Source organism: Balaenoptera physalus, assembly GCF_965194825.1.
Source record: "Balaenoptera physalus genome assembly, chromosome: 6".
NCBI classification, from domain to species: domain Eukaryota; kingdom Metazoa; phylum Chordata; class Mammalia; order Artiodactyla; family Balaenopteridae; genus Balaenoptera; species Balaenoptera physalus.
Genome location: NC_138885.1, coordinates 104,121,209 through 104,148,343, shown reverse-complemented (window position 1 = coordinate 104,148,343; position 27,135 = coordinate 104,121,209). Strand labels below are relative to the sequence as shown.

General features: G+C 34.3%; 1 protein-coding gene across 2 annotated transcripts in view; it reads right to left on the bottom strand.

Annotated features, from left to right (window-relative positions):
- SPAG16 (sperm associated antigen 16) overlaps window positions 1-27,135 on the bottom strand; it is a gene marked incomplete at its 3' end in the record, with an annotated part of 901,411 nt that overhangs the window by 426,103 nt on the left and 448,173 nt on the right. For both annotated transcript variants that reach the window (XM_082467474.1, XM_082467475.1), the window contains one exon: window positions 1,495-1,680. In XM_082467474.1, coding sequence (XP_082323600.1) covers window positions 1,495-1,680 — 186 coding nt within the window. The remainder of the gene's footprint in view (window positions 1-1,494; window positions 1,681-27,135) is intronic.

Genomic DNA, 27,135 nt, shown 5'->3' with positions numbered 1-27,135 from the left:
AAACTCAGCCCTCTGAGGAGGGGGCACGTGATTGCTAGTATTGATGTTCCTCATCTTGGAAAAGAGGCCATGCAGAGTTGGGAACACAGAGCTCTGAGAAGGGGGCACCTGTTTGCTGGAACTAATGTCTTGGATGATGGACGGCATGAGGCAGCTGTTTCTGCGAGCACTGGAAAAACTGTCAACTGGATTCAGCTGCTGTGATGAGAACAAACTGCTGTTGCTAAGGTGAAGTGCTGCTAGGGGATGTCCACTGGAACCGCAGGCCCAGAAGCCCACAGGAAGGGAACAGGAAGAAGCAGGCCCCTCTACCTCCTCTAGCCTTGTGGTCCCCTGCAGGCGCCCACTATTACCAAAGCCTACTAGAGAGTCAGATGGCAAAGCAAAAATGTGGTTTGCAAAGTTCCAGCTCCAGCATCACAAAAAAGATACAAAAGGGTGAGTTTGGTACTGAGAGAAAATAGCATAATGACTGGCACATGGCCTTAAGAGACAATCAAACTACAGATAGAACAGAGCATACCCTTTCAAGGAACCCTCCCAGGAAACCTGTTGACTTTTCTGTAAGTACCTTACGTGCTCTCTCTCCTAAATATGTTATCCATGATTCAAGGAAGAGTGGGGAAAGTTTGTTAAAGGTACCTGTTTTACCCATGACCCCCAAAACAATAGTGTCCACCTTTAATGCAAGTTCATCTTTCTCTTACAAAATAAATTACAATGGCTCAGTGATAACTGTTCACACAAATTTTGAGGAGTCACTATCACTTATATTTGGAATCTGGGCATGGATTAAAATATTAAAGTGATCAGAAATCTGACTGATGATCTGTAATCCCTTAGTTAGCTGAAGCAATCAGGGTATTTGATACCAGCTCTTTTTATCTTATTTGGATACCTAACAGGGTGGAATAATCATCCAAAAATACATGGATGACAGGTATTTTGATAGCAAAAATATAATAAATTTGTCTGTCTTGAATTAGGATCAAAGCATATGGTATTGTATAGGACTTTGCTTACAATAAATTGGATTAATTCTTACAATTTGTGAATTGCCAAGAAGCATTTAATTTGGGAAATGTTACAATATATCAAAATTTAGTGAAAAGCAAACAATTATTTCTGTCATCTTCATGCCTACTGAATTGTTGGTTTGATAATCCAGAGAGACAGCAGACCTGTGGAGGGGAGAACTAAAAACCTAACTCTTTAAAATAAGTATTTGTCTCTATCTTGCTTAAAACAAACAGCTTTCCAATGAAGCAATTCTAATCTAATTACATAGGATTGATCTTGAACCTACATTTAGAAAGAACTCATTACATCAACAGAGATTAATGGAATTAGAAATGGATTTCACAGAGATTATTTAAGTAACTCTATAGTTTTATAATTAAGAGGTTTTTTTTTTTTAAATTTCCCACTGAGGGAAAATTTATCCATGTATGTTTATCAACATAGAGTGCTAATATTGTTCAAAGTACTTCTTACCTATTAACATCCCAGATTTTGCTAGTTGTATCTAATGAGGAGGAAGCCACAAAATCACCACAGGAGTGCCACGTGCAGGACCATACTGCATGGGTGTGTCCTTCGAAGGTCAAAATGCAATTGCCTTTAGACAGGTCCCATAATTTAACTGTAGTGTCACCACTTGAAGTAGCCAACTTGTTGCCACTATTTGCAAGAACATAAAAAGGTAATCTGTTAAAAAAATTAACTTGCAGTTAATTTATTCTTATGAATGGTTGTATTCTGTGAATAACGTGTGTGTGTGTTTGTCTGAGTTATTTTTACTTTTAATGACATATCTTTATGCCTGAATCTTATTATCTTATTTGAGTCTGCACAATTTGATACTTCCTTATATTGTTTAGTAATTCAAATAGATTAGAGAACTGCTGTTGCACAGTTTCTGTATTAATTCTATATTCTTCCAGATTAATCCACTAAACAGCCCTTTTTTAACACATACTTTGGTTTCAGGGCTATGTTAGGCTCTGTGGATGATATAGCCTCAGAATGATGAAAATTTAGACGTGGGCTAAGACAATTTCAAAAACGTAATACAATATAAAACAGTAGGTCAGCATTGTTTATGTTTGTATTAATTAAATGCTGCAGGAGTGCAGTTTGGATGATGAAGAAATATGTGAATCAGAAATGAGAGGGCTTTGGAGCTACATCTTGAGAGATGACAGATTTTGAAGAGCTGAGTGGTTAAGAATGAGTCACTGGATTTTCCATTTGAGTCATTAGTAGATGTTAAAAAAGCAGTGGCTTTCAAGTGGTGGACCCAAAAGCAAATTTAAGAAATGAGTGGGTGTCCATGACGTGAAAAGAAACATCTAAGTTTTTTTGGTAAAATATCAACTGCAAGAAAATTTCAATGCCATCATCTTCTCCACATCCTTCAGCATTGTTTGCTCCTTCTATGTGTTCTCTTAGTAACTTTTCTCTCACTGAATATAATGAACTGCTTATCTGCCTCCTTCCCTGTGTTTTTGATAGGGAACTGTTTCCTCTCTCTGTTTCTACAGCATCAAGCATTATGATTAACCAACTGAAGTGCTCATTAAATGCTTTCAGAATGAATAAATATATGAATGAATGAATGAAGTGATGTTATAAATGAAGAAGAAAAGTTGCCCAAAATTTCTAAGACCGTTAATGGCACTTGCATCAAGACAAGCATTTTGCTTGCTTGCTTTTACTTGCTTACTTTTATGCTGAGAGAATTAAACTTTTATGAGCAGCAACCACTGGAGAGGAAGGCTCAGAGATGCTGCCAGAAAAGCAGATTATAGAGTGAAGACGTTCGCATTAAAGTGATAAAAGGATATTTATTTCTTTTTCAAATTAGCAGATTTTAAAAATTACTAAAAAACGTACTATATAAGGGTAGTCCTTTACTAATAGGTAGATATTAAAAACTGTCCTTTGCTTTGCAGCTGTTGTTTATCTGTACATGTTTGCCATTAAAATTTTTACGTTTTAATATTAAAAACTGGACAATACATTTGTCTAAAGATACCGCATTATAACATCACATTGAGGGTTATAGCTTCAAAATATGAATCTGGGTACGGGCTGGGGGGGACACAGACATTCAGTCCATGACAGTATATAAGTTAAAAATAGGGATGATAGAAAAAAAGAATACAGTTTCCTGGTCAAAATCTCAGAAGAGAATGATATAAAATGGGATACAGGCAACACTCAAAGAATTAAAAGTTGACAATTTACAGAAACTGGAAATTTAAGATGTAGAACCACAGATTCTGGAAGAAAAACGTATACCAAGTGGAATAAACAGTGTAAACAAAAAGAAATCTTCACTTAGATAAATTTTAGTCAACTGCAGAGCACCATAGGCAACAATAAAAATAACGAGAAAAATAAGAAGAGAAAAAATAGAAGGAAACGTTATTTATTTACATAGTGCTTAACACATGCTAGAAGCTCTACTAAGCACATTATATAATGTGACCCTCACAAGCATCTAATAGTTTGGGCAGCTTTATTATCTTCAAAGCACTTGAACAGTATCCCAGAGCTAGTAAGTGGCAGATCTGGAATTTCTTCAAAGAGCCAAGAGAAAATCAGGTTACTTTAGAATTATCAAAAATTTCTCTCAAGACAGGCAAATAAAAATATCCTCAGCTAAACAAAGCAGTTCTCCCCTACAGGAACTACTACGAATGTATTTCAAGGGGGAAAAAAACGGATCCTAGAAGGAAGATCTGAAATGAAGGAAGGGTGAGCAAAGAATCTGGTAAACATGTCAGTATATCCAAACACTTATATAACATCAATAGGGCTTGAAGAAATTTAAACAAGAAAACAACAGTAATATTGACAATAATATTCCTGTGGAAGATACTGCATTGATAAATTTTAAACTTTATGAAGTCAAGTCTGCATGGTAAAATGTTAAGGGTAACCACTAAAAGAACAGGAATAGAGTACATAACTTCTAGACCAGTACAAAAAAACGAGAGATAGGTTTTTTTTTTTTTTAATATCCAAAATAAAGCAAGAAAGGAGAAATACAGCACTAGAATAAGTGGTAGGAATAGAAAACAAACAAAAAAAGACAGTAGAAAAAAATTGAAACATAATAATACCAGTAAATACAAATGACCTAAACAGGAAGTTAAAAGACAAAGATTTTTCAGTTTGGCTAAAAATGAACAAGTTCAGCTACATGATGTTTACATGAGGCACACTAAACTCCTAAGGACATACAAAGGTCAAAAGTAAAAAAAAAATACCTAGGCTAAAAGGAATGAAATAAAAAGATGAAGTGGCTATATTAATATCAGACAAAAAAAGACCTTAGGGCAAAAATGTGTTATTAGGGATAAAAAAAATCCCTATGTAAATAAATAAAATGATAAAATGTTTCACTCCTAGGAAGATTTTTAAACTAAATTATATAAAAATACTGAATGCATCTTAACTGATAAAAGTGACAATGTTAGCACCATAGAAACAAAAATAACCAATCTACTGTCAAAGTGAAAGATTTATGCACCTCTCTCAATTTATTTTCTAATTCAAAATTCAAAAAGATATGGAATCTTTAAGGAATAAAAATTACAACCTTAATGGCCGTATATAAAAGCCTTCGCCAAATAACTAGTGACTATACATTCTTCTCAAGTATATATGGAACATTTATAAAAACAGACAATATAGAAAGCCATAAAGCAAGTCTTAACAAATTGAACATATTTGTTATCATAGAGGTTATATTTTTCTCATCACAATTCAATTGTTATAAATGAATAACAAAATCATATATTTTTAAAACCTGTATATATGTGAATTTTCAAACAGTTTTAAATAACTTACATATCAAAGAAGAAATAACAGTGGATATTTAAAAATAATTAGAACTAAATGAAAACACAACATATTAAAACTATAAAGGTGAAATCAAAATAGAATTTTAAAGGCAACTTAATTTCTTGACCTCCTAATAATGAAAAGAATACAGCCTCAAAATTGTTCTGCTAAACATGAGACTTTAAGTTTAGAAAAAATATGCTATCAACTATTACAATGGAAGATCAATAAAGACCAAAGTGGTTCTTTAAAAAAACTAAAATAAATATATCCCTGCTAAGGCTGAAAAAGAAGAAAAGAAAAACGTCCCTCAATATGACAATCTATTAAGCCATACACTAAAGAGATTTTACAAAGGTATAAAGTAGTGTCATTCTTTTCATTTTTCTTGGAAATTATATTCATTTTTCATAACAAATGTTATATAAGCATGAGTTTTTTGCAGCTTATAAACAGCCTACAAATATCAAATTTGGTTGGGTCAAGCCAATTTATACTTTACAAACAGTAAGCAAGAATTATCATCTGTTTTTATAAATACTTTATATTTCCTGTAATTGCTTTATTCCTTATTTTTCCATATTCTTTGTGCAAATTATTGACTTTTTCAGACTTTAGCACATAACTGCAGAAATATTAGAGTTTGCTACTGTCGAAAATGACTTCAGTTTTGAGAACTAAATACATTATAGCTTCCAGATTGATGCTAATTACCTGTTTTTACAGAAATGTGCTAATGTGTTTCATTAGAAAGGGGTGGAACAGAACGAAATTAATGCCTCTTGTGTCACAAAATAGGAAGTGGAGAGAGTAGAAACAAGAAGATGTGGTTGGCTTCTCACTCTGGCTCTGCTAGAAGACCTACGTGACCTTGGACAGGCCATTTCACATTTAACACATTTATTTAACACTTGAGAAATTCATTGCCTTTATTTGAAACTATGGATGATATGTTCTGCTCAGTATAATTTAAAGTGTTGTTTTGAAGATCAAATCAAAGAACTTTTATAACAGCACATTTTAAATTCCAGGTATCATTCAAACTTGCGATTATTTTTTTAAAAAGATTCTCTTGTGATCTCTAGTTAGTTTTTATGTGAAATTTTTTACCCACATTTCCATAAATAATGGAATGAGATCCAATTACTACCATTATATTGTAGTCTCATCTACCTGTGTCTATCTACTCAATAGGACTATGTGAATTTGTAAAAGGACTATCAGTCACAATGTTCTCAATTACCACAGAATACGCATGTATTATTTTATGTAGCAGAATAACATACAACCAAAATCTAATTAAATTATTTTCTCCCTCTGTGTTTGCATAGGTAAAAGATCTAATTTTGGTTTCACTGAGCTCATAAAATGATGACATTAGGAAAGCTCACATTTAGAATTTACATTACTTGAAAAACGTTGTCACATTTAAGATACATTTTTACTGTCCCATTTGTGAGAGTCCCCCAAACTTTAAGCTAAAAGTTAAAAGGGCTTCATGCTTTCATACAAGTTACTTTAAACCCTTACTTAGTCTTCGATACAGAGCTGCTTGGCTGCATTAGGGCTGGGTGTTGAGGGCACTGTGAAAGAGGAAAGTAAGATAAGTACAAGTCCACAGAGAGAATGGTCTTGGTTGGTTTTCTGAAGTAAAGGGTGCCCATGTCCAAATGTTCTTGCCTTCACTCCCAAGTGATACACCCTTTTTTGTGCAGGAATCTGGAATCAACCAAGAATCACAAACAAAGCGAACACGGAAGACAGCATTATATGCAGATATTACAGACTCCAGCAGAATCAGAGAGGCAGGATTGAACATTCAGGAAAGAATAGGCTTTCCCCGGCTGGCTGCAAAACTACTGCCCTTTCTTGGGAGGGTAGATTGCTTGGAGCTCCAGGTTCACCTCTGTCAATTGAGAAACTTCAATGGGATTCTCAGCTCAACCATCGTTTACACAGGAAAGGCAAGATGCTGGCAAGTAGACTCCCTTGCAACTGTCATACAGCGTTTTTAAGATATACTATTTATTAGGTAAATGCACGAATGATATACATAATAAGGAAGGAGAGAGTTCAACTGGAAATATATCTGTGTTAATAGAAGCATAGCCTATATCATTTAGGGCTGCATGTATGAACAAGTTTACATATAGCAAGACATCTTGGTACAGAGGAAAGAAAAATATAGAATTATGAAACTACTAACATGTTACTAGTTATTTTTATTCTGTTTCATCCTTTGTATTTACGTTATTGTTTTAGGTTGTAGAAGCAGAAGAATAGAAATTGGTAGGTTAGTTTATGAAACTTTATGTGGAGATTATGAACAATGGTGTCATCTTGGAAATAAGACAGAGATGTCCGCAGAATGCCTTCAAACTTTCAAGTATCAATTTAAATTTGGTGAATTATATATTTTATTATGTAGTTTTCTTATTGGACCCAACATGCTTCTCTGAGTATTCTCCAGTCGTCATTCATATACGTGTACGTATGTGACATATTAAAATTGAATATTTGTGAAAAACATAACCTTGGGTAATTAAGTGATGTTCTCATTCTTTTTTAAATTAAGTTTCTATGCATACCCTAGGTTTCTGTCTAGAAAAAATTATTTTCAGGGTATTAAATCTAAATTTTTTCAACTACCTCAAGACCTCTACATTTGATACTTTCCTTTTTTTTTTTTTTCCTTTCTTTTGGCCCAATGTTCTAGGTAGAACAGAACACAAAGTGCAGGGTACAGGCCCTGAGAAGGGCATGACTTGTTCAAGAAGCTGAAAGGTCAGTGTGGGGGGAGGTGGGGGAGGCGGGAGGTAGAGGAGGTGGGGAGCGGAATGAATGGGAGGGGGTAGTGAAGATGTAGAAACGGAGACTTGAGAAGTAGGAGGAGCCAGGCCACTCAGGGCCTTATTGGCAACAGTGAGGTATTTGGAATTTAGCCTAAGTGCTAACAGATTTCAAGACACAAGAGACTCATTCATCCATTTCACAGTTGGTCACATGCTCCAGACACTGTACCAGACAACTCAGTCCAGCATCCCTCCATGCTTTTCAAACACACCAACCATGCTCCCCTCTGCACACACTGCCTCTGACGCTAGGATGCCACCCCCCTTGGATACTCCCATGGGTTGGTCCATGACTTCAGTTAAGAACCTTTTCTTTAACTTCACCTTATCATGGAGGACATCTCTGACAATTCCACTGAAAATACTGTACCATCTCAGTTTTTTGCTTCTCCCTTTTCCCCTTCACTGTTTATTTCTCTATAGCACTTATCACCATCTATTAAGCTATATATCACGTATTTCATTTATTGTCTCTCTCTGCCAATAGAATGTAACATGGATGAGGGCAGGAACTATTTTCTACTCCCTACCATATCCCCAATGCCTAGCTTTGTGCTTAGCACATAGGGACTCTCAATAAATAGCTGTGTTTCAATGAATGAAACACAATCACGAATATGACAATGTCGCTGAATCCGTTTTTAATGGATAATTCTTGAGGTTTAGAAATACAAAGAACAATGTAGGCAAATGGATCCTAATGCCCCATTTTACCATGGGATATCTTATTTGGGTATTTATTTTCTCAAAGAAGCTTTATTTCATGGCATGATAAATTATTTCCTTCTGAATTCTGCCTGAGTTATTATATATAAAATTTCAGACCATGTTGAAAACATTATCATACAGCCTCAGGAAAATAGCATTTCCCCCATCCACCTCATACCTTCTTTGGACAGATGCAGGACATAAATAAATTCAGTGAATAAGTAATTAGCTCACTTTTAGTTGCAGAAATGATATATTTTCTATTTCTAGGGAAAAGTCAAAGAGTCTTTGAGTCTTTGGATCATCACAACAGGGGTTTAATAAAGAGTCATGGTAGTGTAACAAATTCTAAACATTACGTCTGAATTACACCAGTAGCCTCCTAACTGCTTCTGCCCTCGTCCCTCTACAATCTTTTTTTTCGGTACAGAAGCCTAAAGGATCCTGTTCATGCTGCTCCTCTGCTCAAACCCTCCAATGGTTCCTCATCTCCCAGAGTAAAAGCCAAAATCCTAACTACAAAATAAGGCCCTACACGATCCACCCATCACATGCCTAGTTACCACTAATTTCTTCTCATAGCACTCTCCTCCTCCCTCTCTACTCTAGCAACACAAAGACTTTGAACACACTGTTTTTTCTTCTGGGAATATTCTTTCTCAGAAAACCAATGACTAGGTTCCTTCCCTATCTTCAGGACTTTGCAGAAAGACACATCAAGGAGGCCTATCTAAAATGCAATCTCACCTCTGATACTAGGCTTCTTTCCTATTTTGTTTTGTTTTGTTTTCAGTAGCACTTACTATTAACTTACTGTGTATTTTACTGATTTCTCTTGTCTATTATTTGTTCTCTTTAAGCCCTCACAGTTTCGTGGGCCTCTGCTTTACCTAGTTCTGTGCTGTTTAATATATTCACAGATAATGAATGCTTTTAAGTTGGATTCCACATCCTGTCTGAATCTAGTTCTTACAGAAACATATTACAGTTGGCCCTCTGTATTTGTGGGTTCCAAATCCACAGATTCAAACAACTGTGGATCCAAAATATTTGAAAAAAACACTCCAGAAAGTTCCAAAAAGCAAAACTTGAATTTGCTGCATGTTGGCAACTATTTACATAGCATTTACATTGTATTAGGTATTATAAGTAATCTAGATATGATTTGAAGAATATAGGAAGATGTTCATAGGTTATATGTAAATACTGTGCCATTTTATATTAGGGACTTGAGCATCTGCAGATTTTGGTATCTGTGGGGGTCCTGGAACCAATCCCCCAGTGGATACAGAGGGACAACTATATTTACTAATAGCCTCAATCCTACCATCTTGCAACGGTGGGATTAAAATTAAAAATTTTAATTAAATTACCGTCTCTCTGAGCCTAGAATGTGAAGACCCAGCTACTGCCCCTCTTCTCACAAAGTTCCAGGAGATGCCTCATTTTCATTCAGACCAGGAGCCACGCCTCTTTCTCATATCACCAGAGTCAAGACCTCTCTATTTCCAAATATTTTGTCTATTTCTGGCCCAGTGTTCACATGGTCCATAGGACAGAGAAGCAACTCTTTATCAAGTATTTTTTTTCTTTGGCCACGTATAGCAGTCCTTCTCTATATTCGAATGTGGCCTTGCACATCACTGAGTCTGCTTACATATGAGGAAATTTCTACAACCCAAATTCTCTAGTACTTGGGTCTCTTTCAACCAGTTCTCCACTAAAATTAGATTATTGTGTTTTTGTTAAGTTCGTTAACTTATTCAATTACTTCTGAGGATCCTCTATTTACCAAGGATACAAAGGATATGAAGGATATAAAGTACACATGTTTCTCAAATTCTTTACATTGTTTCTTTGGATTATATTACAAGAGTTAGAAGTTTGTATATTCAGAGATCACTTTCTCCTCTTTCCCTTCACCACCATAGAATTGCTTTTACTGAGTTGTCTGTGGTTTTGTTCTACTGCACGAGAGTAAGGAAAGTTAAAAGGCACAGCACTATGAAAATCTGTATTATTGAAAGGTTATTGTTGAGGCTATTGTTCAATAGATTATATATTACACTAGAGTATCACATACTCTTAATATGGGCCAAGTGTTGAAATGTCATTCAGGCCTTAATAGCAGGAGCCATTGCATTGCTGCTGAACAGCTTGAGGGGATTTCTCTTATTGACAATGAAAATTCCATGGCCGACTAGGTCTAATTTCTGTTGACTGTTAGAATACTTAGGCCCAAAAAGTTGAAGCCCTCCTTTAGCAATTAAAGAAAATTACATTATATTATGGCTTTTATTAAGGAATGAATGTCCATATAGCCAACCTTTAATAGAAAGGATTTAAGGTAGAGTACATGCATTTTATGTATTAACTTGACTCCTTGCTTCATGCTATTTTACCTATTCTAAATTATCCTTCACCTTAATTATCTCTCAAAAACATTATCTTCTTATAGTTGCAATTTTTCTACATTCCTTTTGAAAATGCATGATATAAAATATAATGCAAAAATCTCAAAATGTACTATGCACTGGGGATCTAAAGATAATTGAAACAAACTTTGCCTTCAAGGACCTCATGGTCTAACAGTTTACACAATTATATAATCAATTAATTATAATATTTTCATAAATATTTTAATATATAATATACAGGATACAGTGACAGAGGACAGAGAAGGGTGTAATCAGTTTTCTACTTGGGAGACGGTCATGAAGTCTTTAAAAAGGCAAACATTTGAACAGTATCTATACGTATAAGCAGGTGTCCACAAGGTGAAAATAGGAGAGAAAAAAGGATGAGTGTTCAGCATGTGTAAACTGTGGGATATTCAGAGATTGTTAAGTATTTTGCTTTCAGGAAGAGAAGAGTAATGGAAAAAATTGTCTAAATAGATTAAAAATAGTCATATAACAAAAGATCCTTCCTACAGCCTTAAAGAGTTTTCATCTGTAGGCGATGAGGAGAAATGAAAGGGTTTTAAGAGGAGTTGGAAAAGCAAGTCAGATAACAATTTTAAGATGATGACTCTGGGAACATGACAAAAACCAGATTGTTGGGGGAAGAGCAGAAAAGATGTTAGAGAATTGATAGTGATTTCCCAAAGAGGCTGGCACTTGATTATAGAACTTAATTATTTTGAGATCTATGCTTTGTATAATTATAGTCATTCCCAGGTTCTGGTAAATGATTCTCAAGATAAAGTCTCAGTCTAACACTTGTGTTGTCCACTTAGCTAAAAGATTGTTCCAAGTCTAAACTGTAATAATGAGGATATGCCATTTTTCCAGGGGAAAGCCCCTCTGTGATGATGCTGCTTCGTTACCTTACCTTCTTTTGACCTCTGATCTGAGTCAGTAAAAATCCTGAAATGCAGAATTTTTCGATGGACTCTTTTCTGACTTTCAGGAATACATGGTAACCAAAATATGCTGGTGTGATGCTGAGTTCAAGTCTTTGGAGGATTGATCTGGCAAAAATATTCAAGGTCAACAGAGGCAGGACACGTATTTCATCACCTGAAGCAAATGACTAAATATAGAATGAAATACTTTCTTAGCAGCCTCTGCTTTGGCACCAAGAGTTGTTGCACAAAGCTGCAATAAGATAAGAAATGTAGTAAAGAGGATTGCTTTCCACAGACATGTGAAAATTCTAACTGAAACTGGGATAATATTTTCCAAATAATTATTCTCCACATCCAGTTTGGAAAGTACAATTAGAAAACGATTTTCCTCGCATTTCTGGGAAGGAACATTCAACCTTGGAATAAGGTTTTCTCATGATCCACATCTGCCAAAGCCACACTGGCTGAAATCCTTACAATGAATACAAATGAGCAGGATATTTCTATGGTTCCAGAAGAAGCAGTGCCTTTGTTTCTGGTACAAAATAAGATGTTTTCCATAATTGGCAGTATTATAGGGACAATTAAGATATAGTCAAAACTAGCTTGATGAAAGTGAATTCATGTATCATGGAATTCTAGAATCTCCAGGCTGGAAGACTCCTTAAATCCATCTAATCCACTCACACATCCCTCAGTTTAATTATTTCTACTAATTTTATATTATTTTATTGCCCATCCTCTATTTAAAACTTCTGGTAACAGGAAACTCAGTTTATTTGGTCTTGAGCAGCTCTGTTAAAAAGTCTTTTTCCCCCCACCCCCTCATTAAAGTTAGTAATAATCCTTGGCATCATTCAGAATTCAAATAATTCCACTTTTACTCAATAGCTTTCAGTGTAGAGGAGGAAATCTATCATGCCCTAGGATGACATGCTATTCACTTTCTTTATCACCCAAATATTCTTCTCCATGCCACTTCCACTTTAGAGGTACACAGGGATCTAAGAAGCTGTACATCTACTCTACCTTGATGCAAATTGGTCTATTTCTATTGAATAAGGCATGTATTTCCATTATTCTATTCCAATCTTGCATCCTATCTCTTTAAATCTTGGTAAAAAATTTAAGATCATATGTATTTCCATATAATTAAAATATGTGGTACACTTTGTATATTTCCCGTTCTCTGAGGCATTAGATACTCTTATTCTTTTATTACTTCTCATGTTTCACATACAAATTGCTATTTTCCTTTCCATGACAGATTTGTTTGCTTTTCTTTTTTTTCTTAATGACTAGGCTCATATTCAGGTTGAAGTTCTCTTGATAATATCAGTTTGTTTCAGGATAAACAAACCTGTTCCTAATATTCTGAGCTATACTGCATTTCTACCTGGGAACCCAATTGAGCATTTCGGTTTATAAAACCACTTTTCAGAAATCCAAACTCCATTAACTTAAATCATGTACAAAGCAGGCTGTTCACCAATCTTGTCCCTCCATCCCTGCAAGTGTGATAAGGGAAAGAAGTAATAGTAATAACACATGCATCCCCAAGTTCTCTAATTTCCAGTCAAAGATCTCATAATCCCCAGAATGTTTTGCTGATCTTTCTGGGAGTGTCATCTGTTCCACCATAAAATCAGTGGTGTGGATAGGGGAACATAAATATGATCTCAGGAAATTTTCCATCACATTTCTCATATACACTGGAAAAACAGCACAAATTCCATCTGAATTTGCCAAGCCTTCACAGATCGGATATTCTTCACCAGGGCTGCACCATTTACCAAGGAATTAACAACAAGCAGGATAGATATTAGTTTATTTTCTCTGTGAATTCTGCACCTCAAATTTTATAAGTATAAGTAAATAAAATCCTTTAGGTGTATTAAATTTCATACTCAATAGTTCTTGATTGTTCTGGAAATAGGTTAAACTAGAATATTAGCAGAAGTTAGACTCTTATGTTCTAATCACATCTTTGCCATTTAAAAGCCTGGTTGCTTATGTAACAGTCTTTCTGGAGACTAGTATTCTCATCTGTAAAAGGAAGAAATGATACCTTTCTACTGTGACTCCCTAGTATGGATTAAACTAAGGATGTTTGCCAAAATATAACCCACAAAGCAGTTGTGGGCACTAAGAAGTAAACTTTGTGTATCTCTGTATAATACTCTTTAAGGAGTTGTCACTTGCATGGGGCACACTGATTTAAAGAAATAATAATAATAAAAAAAAGTAACTCAGGGGCAGGAAAGACATTGTTTTTTAGAAGGATGATTGCTCTTCTTGCTACCTTCCAGGAAGTCAGCTCTTTCTTGCAGATAAGATGAGGTTTTGTGCACAGAATAAATGTGAACTCCCACTGTGCCATCACTCCATGTAAGGACTAAATTACTGGCTATGGAACAGTTAGCTACAGCAGAAGCTGGAATTAGAAATTAGATGTTCATCATCCATCATATATGGATAAGCACAGTGTGCAATGAGCTCTGACTGGCAGTGACCCACTAAAGCTAAGCACAAGCTTTAGCCTGAGACTAACAACAGACAGCATGACTCTTGGAGGGTGAAATCTCTAGAAAATAAAATAGTATTGATATAATGCTGAAAGCTTAAGGAAATGCATGTGGATGTAGAAACAAAAAAAAAAAGGAAACATATTTTTAAAGATATTCAAAAAAACAACAAAGTCTTAGATATAAAATAATTGGGTGGAGAAAGTGATGAGGAAGTTTGGCAAACTACCACAAGATCCAAAGTAAAGGCTGTGGAAACAGAGTGGGCAAAAGAAGCAGCACTAGAGTCAAATGGTACATGATTATTATTATTATTGTGCAGTTATTATTGTGGGGATACTGGTATTCAAATTTGGCTGTAAAGCATAGCCAAACATGCTTCATTGTTAATAATGTACTATTCATTATACCAAATTATACAGAGCTGTATTATTTGTAATTACTTTATTTTCTTTAAATAACAACTAAGGAATTCTAAACCTGTTTCATCTAATGTAGAAGAATATGTGCAGCCACTATGGAAAATAGTATAGAGGTTCTTGAAAAAACTAAAATTAGAGTTGCCATATGGCCCAGCAATCCCACTCCTGGGCATATATCCAGACAAAACTATAATTCAAAAAGATACATGTACCCCTCTTTTAATAGCAGCACTATTCATAATAGCCAAGACATTGAAACAACTTAAATGCCCATCCACAGATGAATGGATAAAGAAGATGTGTTATATATATACAAGGGGATACTACTCAGCCATAAAAAAGAATGAAATAATGCCATTTGTAGCAACATGGATGGACCTAGAGATTTTCATACGAAGTGAAGTAAGTCAGAAAGAGAAAGACAAATACCATATGATATCACTTACATGTGGAATCTTAAAATGTGACACAAATGAACTTATCTGTGAAACAGACTCACAAACATAGAGAACAGACTGTGGTTGCCAAGGCGGGTGGGGGGCATGGTGAGAGATGGATTGGGAGTTTGGGATTGCAAACTATTATATATAGAATGGATAAACAACAAGGTCCTACTGTAGAGCATAGGAGAATATATTCAATATCCTGTGATAAACCATAAGGGAAAAGAATATGAAAAAGAAGATATATATATCTGAATCACTTTGCTGTACAGCAGAAATTAACACATTATAAATCAACTATACTTGAATAAAATAAATTAAAAAAATAAGTAGAAAAATATGAATTTTAGTTACTCCTACTGATCAACTGCACACTGGACTTGTGTCAATTTAGGTCAGATCATCCCAGAATGACTCTACCTACAGATCTGTATACCTGGATGATATGCTTGGTGTCCCCAAACATCACAATGACAAAAGTACTTGGAATACTGTAAAATATTACTGAAATATTATACTACTCTCTGGCTAATAAGAGAATTGACACATTTGGGGACATATACATACAACGACAAGGGTCTTTATTTTAGTCCCTATTCAAAGTTCCCATAGATTTAAAATTTTTATTTATATTGGCACTATTTGAAAGTCTTACTGATGGCCCATTAATATCATAAAGAGTCACAAGTAAAACTGTTCTATGCTTTTTAATTTATATTTTTGTACATGTAAAATTATATTCACAAAAATAAAAATTAAACTAGAAAGAAAAATAACAATCTAAAAATTAATGATAGTATGTCAAAATTCAGAAATACTCTGAAGAAAACATGATTTAAAAATATACTGGTCACTCCCCAAAAAATGAAATACTAAGGTATCAATCTAACAAAATGTGTACAAGATCTATACGAGGAAAACTACAAAGTTCTGATGAATGAAATCAAAGAACTAAATAAATGGAGAAATATTCCATGTTTAGAGAAAGGATGACTGAATATTGTCAAGATGTCAGTTCTTTCCAAATTATCTATAGATGCAATGCAATCACAATCAATATCCCAAGAAATTATTTTGTGGATATTGACAAGCTGATTCTAAAGTATATGGAGAGGCAAATGTCCCAGAAGAGCCAACACAATATTGAAGGAGAAGAACATAGTTGAAAGACTGACACTACTTGACTTCAAGACTTACACTAAAGCTATAGTAATCAAGGAAGTGTGATATTGGTGAAAGAATAGATAAATAAATTGATGGAACAGAAGAGAAAGCCCAGAAATAGACCCCCATAAATACAGTTAACTTCTCTTTGACACAGGAGCAAGGACAATACAATGGAACAAAGATAGTCTCTTCAACAAATAGTGTTCGAACAACTGGACATCTACATACCAAAAAATGAATCTAGACACAGATCTTACATCCTTCACAAAAGTTAGCTCAAAATGGACTATAGACCTAAATGTAAAATGCAAAACTATAAAAACTCCTATAAGGTAACATAGGAGGAAATTTAGATGACCTTGGTCATAGTGATGCCTTTTTACAATACCAAAGAAATGATCCATGAGAGAAATAATAGGTAAGCTATATTTTATTAAAATTAAAAACTTCTGCCTTCTGAAAGACAATGTCAAGAGAATCCACAGACTAGGAAAAATATTTGCAAAATACACATTTGTTAAAGGACTGCTACTGAAAATATACAAAGAAACCTTCAAACTCAACAGTAAGAAAGGAACTTGATGAAAAAATGGGCCAAAAACTTTAATAGACATCTTACCAAAGAATATATACAGATGTCAAATAAGCATGTGAAAAGATGTTCCACATCATACATCGTCAGGGAAATGCAATTTAAACCAACAGTGAGATACTACTGCACACCTAATTAGAATGGTCAAAATCTGTAAAACTGACAACACTAAATCCTGGCAAGGATGTGGAGCAACAGGAACTCTCATACATTGCTCAGAGGAATGCAAAGTGGTACAGACACTTTGCAAGACTGGTTTCTTATAAAACTAACCATACTCTTACCATAAAATTCAGTAGATACTCCTTGGTATTTACCCAAAGGAGCTGAAAACTTATTTCCACACAAAAACCTGCACATGAATGAATAAAGCTGCATTACTAATGCAATTACTAATGTGTATGTGCCTCATAATAGAGCATCAAACTACATGAGGAAAAATTTACAGAATTGTAAGGAGAAATCAATTAATTTACTATCGTAGTTGGAAATTTCAATACCCCTCTGTCAAAAATGGACAGATCCAGCAAGCAGAAAATCAGTAAGAACAGAGTTGAACTCAACAACGCGATAAATCAACTAGATATAATTGACATTGATTGACTACTTCATTCAACAACAGCAGAATATGCATTTTTTCTCAACTTCACATGGAACATTCATCAGCACAGACTACATTCTGGGCCATAAAACACAGCTTAACTAATTTAAAAGAATATAAGTCATACAATGTCTGCTCTCAGACCACAATGGAATTTATTCACTCATAACTGCCAAAATGTGGAAGCAACCAAGATGTCCTTCATTAGTGAATGGATAAGTACACTTTGGTACATCCAAAAAATGGAATACTATCAGCACTAAAAAGAAATGACCTACCAAACCATGAAAAGACATGGAGGAACTTAAAATGTATATCTCTAAGTGAAAGAAGCCAGTCTGAAAAGGAAACATATTGTATAATTCCAACTAAATGATATTCTGGAAAAGGCAAAACTATGGATACAGTAAAAAATCAGTGGTTGCCAGGAGTTGGGGTGGGAGGGAGAGATGAATAGAGCACAGAGGATGCTTAGGGCAGTGAAAATACTCTGAATGATAATTATAATGGTGGATATGTATCATTAAACTTTTGTCCAAACTCAGAGTGTACAACAAGAGTGAACTCTAAGGCAAACTTTGGGTGACAATGATGTGTCAATGTAGGTTCATCCTTGGTAAAAAATGAACAATTCTGGTAAGTAATGTTAAGGAAATATATGTCTGAGGGTAGGGGAGATGGGTAATACTGGAAATCTCTCTACCTCTCTCTCAATTTTGCGGTAAACTTAAAACTGCTGTCAAAAAAAAAGTCTTAAAAATACACTGGAAAACTAGAAGAAATGTAATTGAATATTAATCAAATTGTAGATGTGAGGGATGACTTTCTAACCTCTACGTTCATGGAAAAAAATCCCTCCATTCTCACCAAAAATGTGGATAAAAACTACAAGTTCCAAAGTTCAATATACAAAATTTAACTAAAGAAAAAAACTGACAAGTAAAACAAAATGTTACTAGTATTTCACAAAAAGAGAAACATATTTGAAATATAAATGATTAATTAAAATTGAAAATCATTCCATTCAATATTTCCACAAGAAAAATTAATAAACAGGTAATTAACAAGTGAGAGAACACAACTCATCTACACAAAGAATAATGGTCAAGAAAATAATTAAAGGAATATAAAAACCATCTTTTCTGTCTACCAAAGTAACAAAAGAAAGTCATTTAAAATTACTGTTATTCATGATAAAATTTTTGTATTGTGATGACACTGGAAGTTGGATAGAGAACAATGGAAATATTTTTGATTCTATTACCTACTTTTGAGGGCCCTCAGTTTCATAATAAACTGTTTATAATAACTGTGCTTTTGTAGCTCATACACATTTACTTACTTTTCAAATCCTGAACAGTACTTCCTTGGTGCAAATAAATAATTGAAAGTCACTGAGAAGTACAGTAAGATTACTGAAAGGAAAATATCACCTACTATTATGACCTTTTATCTTTAACATGACAGTTTTTCTATTTACATTTCATGTTTTTGTATTCAGGGTTTTTCTGCACACAACATGTAGGTGTTTAACAATGCCACTGAAGTCATGAGCTCAGAAAATTGCTAAAAAGTGTCCCTCTCACTAAACTTGCCAATGTTTATAAGTCTTGAAATTGTTTAAGTGGCTTGAAGGATGCCAACTTATGACTGATGTTGGTCCGCTGAAATTGAACTCAAATTTTATAATTTTTATGAAGATAATTACAAAGCAAATTACTTAATGATCTCAGTGTATTCATATTACAATTATTCCATCTACATTTACTACCTATCACACTATAAAATTATTCCTGTATGATTTCTTTTTTCAAATAATAGTGTACAGATTTTTAGTATTTTATATTCAGAGGATATGAAACACTTTACAACCATGTAGTATTATATTTGGGCATAAAGTCTAAATATTTTGCAGATTAGAAAATTACCATGAAAAGGTTTCTATGTCATAATTTTACTCAAACTTTTAGGTTTGGTAAAGTAATTTACATAAGAAAACGTTAAATGTTAAAAAAAAAAAGATTTACTTCATTAGGCAACATTTTGTTCTCAGCACTATTATCTCCCCTACCTTGAAAGATATTTAGTTGGAGAACAATATCTATATTGCTGTTCAAGGAAATAACATAACCATAAGCCCAGGTTTTTCTTCATAGTTTAATATAATAACTCCATGCCTGAATAATTCTTCTGAGATTTTTCTCGAGTGGTAAAATATGCAGAGTAAATAGTTTACAAGGGGGGAAAGGGGAAGCGGGATGAATTGGGAGATTGGGATTGACATATATACACTATTGATACTATGTATAAAATAGACAACTAACAAGAACCTATTATATAGCTCAGGGAACTCTACTCAGCACTCTGTGGTGACCTAAATGGGCAGGAAATCCAAAAAAGAGGGGATATATGCATACATATAGCTGATTCACTTTGCTGTACAGTAGAAACTAACACAACATTGTAAAGCAACTATACTCCAATAAAAATAAATTTAAAAATTAGTTTACATGGGAGGTTAGGTATCTTTTAAATATGTCCCATACTGTGAAGGTGATCTAAGTTGTTGCTTTATACATAAAGCTAAAATGTTTTGTTTATTTTTAGAAGTAATTTTATTTCATATTTTGGATGCAAATGTTTTTAATACGTGCACAGTGCAATTTATTGACATTGCAATCAAACTGAAAAATTATTCAAGAATTAGAAGTATTGCTTGTGAAATTTATAATGCCAAAACATTTAAGGTGTGGCCTTTTTAAAACCCCTTACAGGACTTCCCCGGTGGTGCTGTGGTTAGGAACCTGCCTGCCAATGCAGAGGACACGGGTTCAATCCCTGGTCCGGGAAGATCCCACATGCCACGGAGCAACTAAGCCCGTGTGCCACAACTACTTAGCCTGTGCTCTAGAGCCCGCAGGCCACAACTACTGAGCCCACACGTCACAACTACTGAAGCCTGTGCACCTGGAGACCGTGCTCTGCAACAAGCGAAGCTAGCACAATGAGAGGCCCATGCACTGCAACGAAGACCCAATGCAGCCAAAAAAAAAAAAAAAAGCCCTCACAGTTCTTTATAAATATTTTATGGTGCTTTAAAATTAATTAAGAATAAAAAGGACAAATGTTAAAGCAGAAATACAGTATATCATTATAGATCATCCATATACGCAATATTTCAATACTATGAAGTGAATTTGATTTTGTTCAGTATGTACTAGAATATATTAACCTTTTCCTCTTGTAGGAATGAGGGGAAAACGTTTTTCTCCAAATCTGCTTTGATAATCGAGCCCAGGGAGCAGTTCACTAGAATCATTAGGAATGAACTGGCCCTACCCTCAGCAACTCTCTCTTGCCTAAGAGAACCTTGCTTCCAGCTTTGGTGTCCAGTAACCAGAAAACTTTATATTAGACAGAAAAATGGTTACTTGAAGGGTTAAAAATTAAAAGGTAATTGTTGATTGAAAGGTTAAAGCTTTCAAGTTCAGGCTCATGCTGACTCTGACAGGCACAGATTATTGGTGTCTATTGAATGGGAAAATAAGTCAAAGGGAGAGCCTGACAGGCTACTCAAGAGTCTCATGCAGCGTCTCTCGCGGTCAAGGACTGGATGGCGTGACACTATGGTAGACGACAGATGGTTGAGGCAGAAAAGACTAGTTCATTCTAAACTAACTCACAAGACCTGGATAAAAGTAAATTCTAAGGACAATTTTTAGTATGAAATGTAGCTGCTTGGCAAGCCAGAATACTAAATCTTCATATTCTCTCTCAAGCTTAAGAGTCTGAAACGGAAGCTAATTTCTGGTGAGAATATTGTTTGCTGACCATGAAATTAGATAAGAAGGGTTGGGTTATTTTAATATCTATGATATGTGGATGCAATCATCACTACTATACAAAGGTACTGTCACACACCATCTCCTCTAGAGGAAGCTTGATGTACTGACAAATTCTTACTTCCGGCTGCACTTTTTCCATTTAGAACACTTTTCTCCTGCTAACATAGTTTCTCCAGACAAAATACTATGAACTTGTAAGGCTGTTTTATTTACACTCTTTTACATTAATCACTTTCCAGGCAAACCTTCCCCAAATCTCCATCAGCAGTATAATAGGAGATAACTTAAACTAACTGATTTCTTTAAGTTAAAAAAAACCACAGTTTTGGTCCAAAATGACTTGGACAAGGATTGGTGGTGGTTTTTCTTTAATAGGACAATCCTATCAAAATATCAGGAGATTTCACAAAATATTTCAAATAAGGGACTAACTGTAGTAAGAGTTTTTAGAGCCTTAAATAATATATCTCTGAATATTAAAATCTCCCCAAAGAAAAGGAATTATTTATATGGACCTTTAATGAAGGGTGGCTTTTCATAGTAAGTTCTTCAAAGTGCAGGTTTCTCAGAGGCTATCAGTTCAATTCCACAAATATTAAAGAATACTTCTACTCTGCTAGCCAGCTTGCTAATATCAAAGATTCAATATAAGCAATATACCAACCTTTCTCTTAAGAATGTCACAGTATAGAAAAGAAACTAATGATCTACTAAGTAGCTGAAGCCCGTCACTCAATAATATTGGCTCTCATTTGGGGATTTTCAGGTTCTTAGTCCATGAGAACAGTAATATAGGTAATTTATTTCCAAAGTAATACAAGTGACTTATAGAAAATTTAGAACTACAGATAAGAAAAGAAAAATCTGGGCAAAATATCCACAACCCTTGTATCCTCAGATAAACACTACTTTTAGTTGTATTTTTCCAGACTTATTTTTCTGAGAGATATGAAGGCCACTAAAGAATACAAAATTAAAAAGCATGTGCTCAAAAACATTGACTTTCTTCTTTAATAAAAATTATATAATCTCTTTGTAAAAGGGAGTTAAAAATAAAACAAAACAGAAAATTACATGCAAAATGTTTTAAAAGATATAGTTCATTAATATACACATAAATTTCACCACCCAGGAATATATATAGTCAATATTTCCCAAAATTCATTTAGACTTTACATCTTTGCAGCCAGAAATAGACAGAGATGGAGGTAGAGATATTGACAGAGAGAGAAAAACAAAGATGAAAACACAATCTTATTAAAATTAGAATCATAGTATATACATTAAGATTTTGCTAAAAATCATTATTACCTGAATTCACACACCCCCGTCAAAAAAAGGAATTAAACTGCAGGAATTTTTGAGCTTAAGTACATTTTTCTTCCATTCCAGTTTATGGAAAAAATAACTGAAAAATATGGGTTATTAATATTTTTTAAATGGCATGTTTCACTGCCTGATATGATGTGTTGAGGACACATCATTTCTATGCTATTCTTCACAGAAATCGTCTATCTTCCCAGAAAACATGGGACAAACACAATTTGAGAGTTATCCTACAAAATACATAACCAGTGCTCTATAAAAATATCACGATCATGAAAGACAAGGAAAGTTGGAGGAACTGTCATAGATTGGAAATAAGATAAATGACAGCTAAATGCAACATTGGATCCAATATTGGATCCAATTGGATCCTGGGTTGGATCCTAAAACAGAAAAAGGACATCAGTGGAAAAACTGGAGAAATCTGATTAAAATCTATAGTTAAGAGTATTATGTCAATGTAATTTTCTGAAAATTCTGTTCATTGTACCACAGTATATAAGATGTTAAGATTAGGGTAAGTCAGATGAAGAGTATAAGGGAACTCTCTGTACTATATTCATAGTTCTTCTGTAAGTCTAAAATTATAATAAAATTTAAAACTTCTTAAAAGTAGAAAAAATATTATGTTTCACTTTTTAACCATTTCTGCCAACTCCCAGCTCTGAAGCACATAGAAATTAGAATTGTTAAACTTCTACTCCTCACCAGATTTTTATTTGTAATATTTCTTTCCAAGTTTTAGAACATATACCAGCATATTGTCCTCAGTTCTAATTTCTAAATAAATCCAATAATCTTCACTAGTTCTTTATTCACAGCTTCTTTTTCCTGTGTTGTTTCTTTGACTCATTTTTAGTTAGATAAATTTCACTGCCAAGTCTTTTTTTTTTTTTTTTTCCCAAGAAGGGCTTTTAAATCCTATGCCCTCAAGTTCTACTGTGTTTATGATCTATTTGCTGCTGCAGTAGTCTTGCTTGTTTTCCCTCAGAAGTTTGTTGGCACTGCTCGAGTATTTTTCTGGCATTGAGGATTATGCTACTCCTTTGTCACTGCATTTTCATTCATCATTTGTTGGGTGGACATTATTCTCAAGTTTTTGCTGTTGCTGCTGTGGTTGTTACTTGTTTTATTCAACAAGGCCAGGCTCATGGATTCTGTATTTTCTGAGTTCTTTAATACTTGGGAATGATTTGCAATGTTTGAGTATACTCGATGTACATGGATTATAGTTTTCTCCTACTCAACACTTTGTAGACATCATCTCATGGCATTGAATGTTACTGTGAAAACCAGCCTAATTTATTATTCCTTTGTAGGCAATTTCCTTTCTACCTGCTTCTTTGAGGATTTATTTATCCTTGAAGTTCAATAATTAAGAAGAATATATCTTGGTATATCCTAGAATAATTTACCAGGCTGTTCTATAGATTTAGCTCTTCCTTTATTTCAGGGAAATTTTTTTTTTCAGGGAAATATTTTTTATATCTATGAATATGCTTTCTCTTTCATGTCAGTAACACCAATTATACTTATGTTGTGACATTTGTTTATGTCCTCCACATCTGTTATTTTTTCCCCAACTTTTAAAATTGTTTTCCTATTTTCTCTGCAGTTAGTGATTATTGCAAGCTTTCTTGGAATATAATTCATTTTTATATTATCACTCTCTTGAAAGGTTAAAATTTATTTTTAGCTGTGTATGTTTTCTTATAAGTTATTTTGCTTTGATATGGTGAGAGTGAATTCCCCTTTACTCCCTTGCTTATTTATTTGAGATATGTTTGTCTTCCCTTCCAATCTAGAGTTTAAGAGCTAAGAATTTTATATTTTTCACTGGTATACCACTAAAATCCGTGTGTGTGTTTGTGTCTGCGTGCTTGTGTGTGGAGGTGGTCAACTTAACAGGATCATGTGAGTTTTCATTTGAGGAGCAGTTTGGGAACTGCTCTTTTGTTTCTGATTTTAAAAAATGTTTCTTATAAGCATTTATTCTCTTTAATCTAGAGTACTGTTTTCCCTAAGGGATAGCATGACCCAGACTCTTCCTACTAATTTATATGGGGCCCTGGAAGATGAGAAGCTTCTAGTTGTTTCTCCTACACTTAAAGAAAACCTATGGTGGTAGAAAGTTACTTCTGCACTTACAGCTTTTCTATTATTTTTTCCTAGCTGCCTAGACTCTCCTTTAATTTGCATATCTCCAAATTGTGGATTATTGTTGAGAAGTCTTAATACATTCTAATTTACCTTTCCTACTAATGTGGGTAGGATTGAGGCAAGCACTGGAGACTTCAAATGTTCCTACATAATCTCTTCCTTTCTTTCTTTAGCTACACTTTTCTAAAGTTTATGTCAAGAAGTTACAAGCATTTCATTTTTCAATGGCAGCTAATGAATTTTTTTGCCATGTACAATATTCCTGATTTTGTTTATTTATTTTTAACCAGCAAAAGGGGAGAGATGCTGTTTGATTCATATTAATCTTCAATATCTCTGAGCTTCTCCAATGTCTTCTTTTCCTTAAATCATATCAACTAACTGTTATAGCATGTCAATACCATTTTAATACTATGTTGTTCAAGAGTATGCATTCACAGTCATGAATTATCAATTAATTTTTACAAGGGAAACTATTCATTGTCTATATATATATATATATATATATATATATATATATATATATATATATATAGTTTCTGCATTTGTTTATCATTTAGTTTTTCAAACCTTTGAAGTATGGAGATGATAAAGGACAAATAAAATATTCCTTTATGGTAAATGGTAAAATGTGATAGAAACATAACTAAAATAGTAATATTTAATGGAAATTGAACAGAAAAAGAAATCACTGAAGACTGGTCTGTCCAAAGCAGACTGAACCTTCTACTTTGTAGAAGGGGTGAGATGAGCCTGGATTTCAAAATGGGGAAGGCTCTGGATGGACAAATGAGAAGGTGGAGAGCATCCAAAGTGAGTAAGGAATGGGGTAAAAAGTCAAAATAAAGTCCAAGAGCAGGATTAAGTATTTTGTATCCAGTTTCTTAGGGACTTTGGCCAGGACTAAGCATTGTGTTGGAGAAAAGGGGTATGCCAAGATCAGAAAATTTATCTGAGTCAAATTATGTAGGTCCTTGACTGTTATTCTGAAGAGAATCATCTTTTCTCTCTTTCTTTTTTTTTGTTGCCAAAAATAACAGATAGTGACAGAGTAGTTGCACTGGAATATAACACAACAGATAGCAGTGTTTTAGGATAACAAATCAGTCAGGGCTGGACAATATGGACTTAAGGGAGGCAGGCATACAAGTAAGGCAGCTGTTGTCATGATCCATAAATTAGATCATGAGGTCTTAAAATAGCAACTATAACATTAGTATGATGGCAAATATTTTTTAGTGCCACAAAATGTTGGGAATATAGAAGTGAGCAGTATGATTCCCAGCCCTACTATCCCAGAGTTCACAATCCAGCAGAGAACACAGGTATTCTTTTAAAAAAATGTCTTGTGTGATGAATGCTGATAAGGAGATATTACGTGAAAAACTATATCTGGGAAATTATACTAATCTGGGAGGATCAGGGAATGCCCTTAATAGTGACTTTGAAACTTGGTGCTACAGACTGACTGTTTGAGTCCCCACCCCCACCAAAGATTCATATGTTGAAATCCTAACCCCTTATGTGATTGTAGTTGGAGATGGAGCCTTTGGTAGGTAAGTAGGTTGTGAGGTTGGAGCCCTCATGAATGGAAACAGTGCCTTTATAAGAAGAGACAGAACATAGCTTGCTTCTTCTTTGCTACCATGTGGGGATACAATGAGAAGATGGCCATCTGCAAATCAGGAAGTAGGCTCTCACCTGACATCCTATCTACCAGCACCTTGATCTTAGACTAAGATCTCCAGACTAAGAAATAAATGTTTGTTGTTTAAGCCACCCAGTCTATGGTAATTTGTTATAGCAGAACTAAACTGACTAAGATACTTAGCCCTGAAAACAAATTAAGAGTTAGCTATGTAAACGATGAGGGGGTCTGGGGGAGAGAGTCTAGTGCATATTTCAAGCAGAAAAAAGAGACTATGTAAAGGCCTTGAGGTGCTAGATAAATATCATGATCAGTTTTCTGTAATTTTCTATGATATCCAAGAGCCTTTGATGAGCAAAATGATTGAGAAGACTTAACTACATTTAAGCTGAGCAAACTCGATCTGAATTATCTTGCTAAGCATGTTGCCTCTTTTATAAAAATTATAAAATGCATTAAAAAGTTGTCAGAATCAAAATAAATAATTTGTATAAATGAGGTTTGTAAAATCTCCTTAAAGTCTATTAATAAGCTTAGTGGCACATGCCATGACATCAGAGCACAAACCCCAACACTGAAATTATGGAGAGGCAGAAAAGTACATGATTCAGAAATGAGTTCTAAGGCCTGGGGTACTATGACA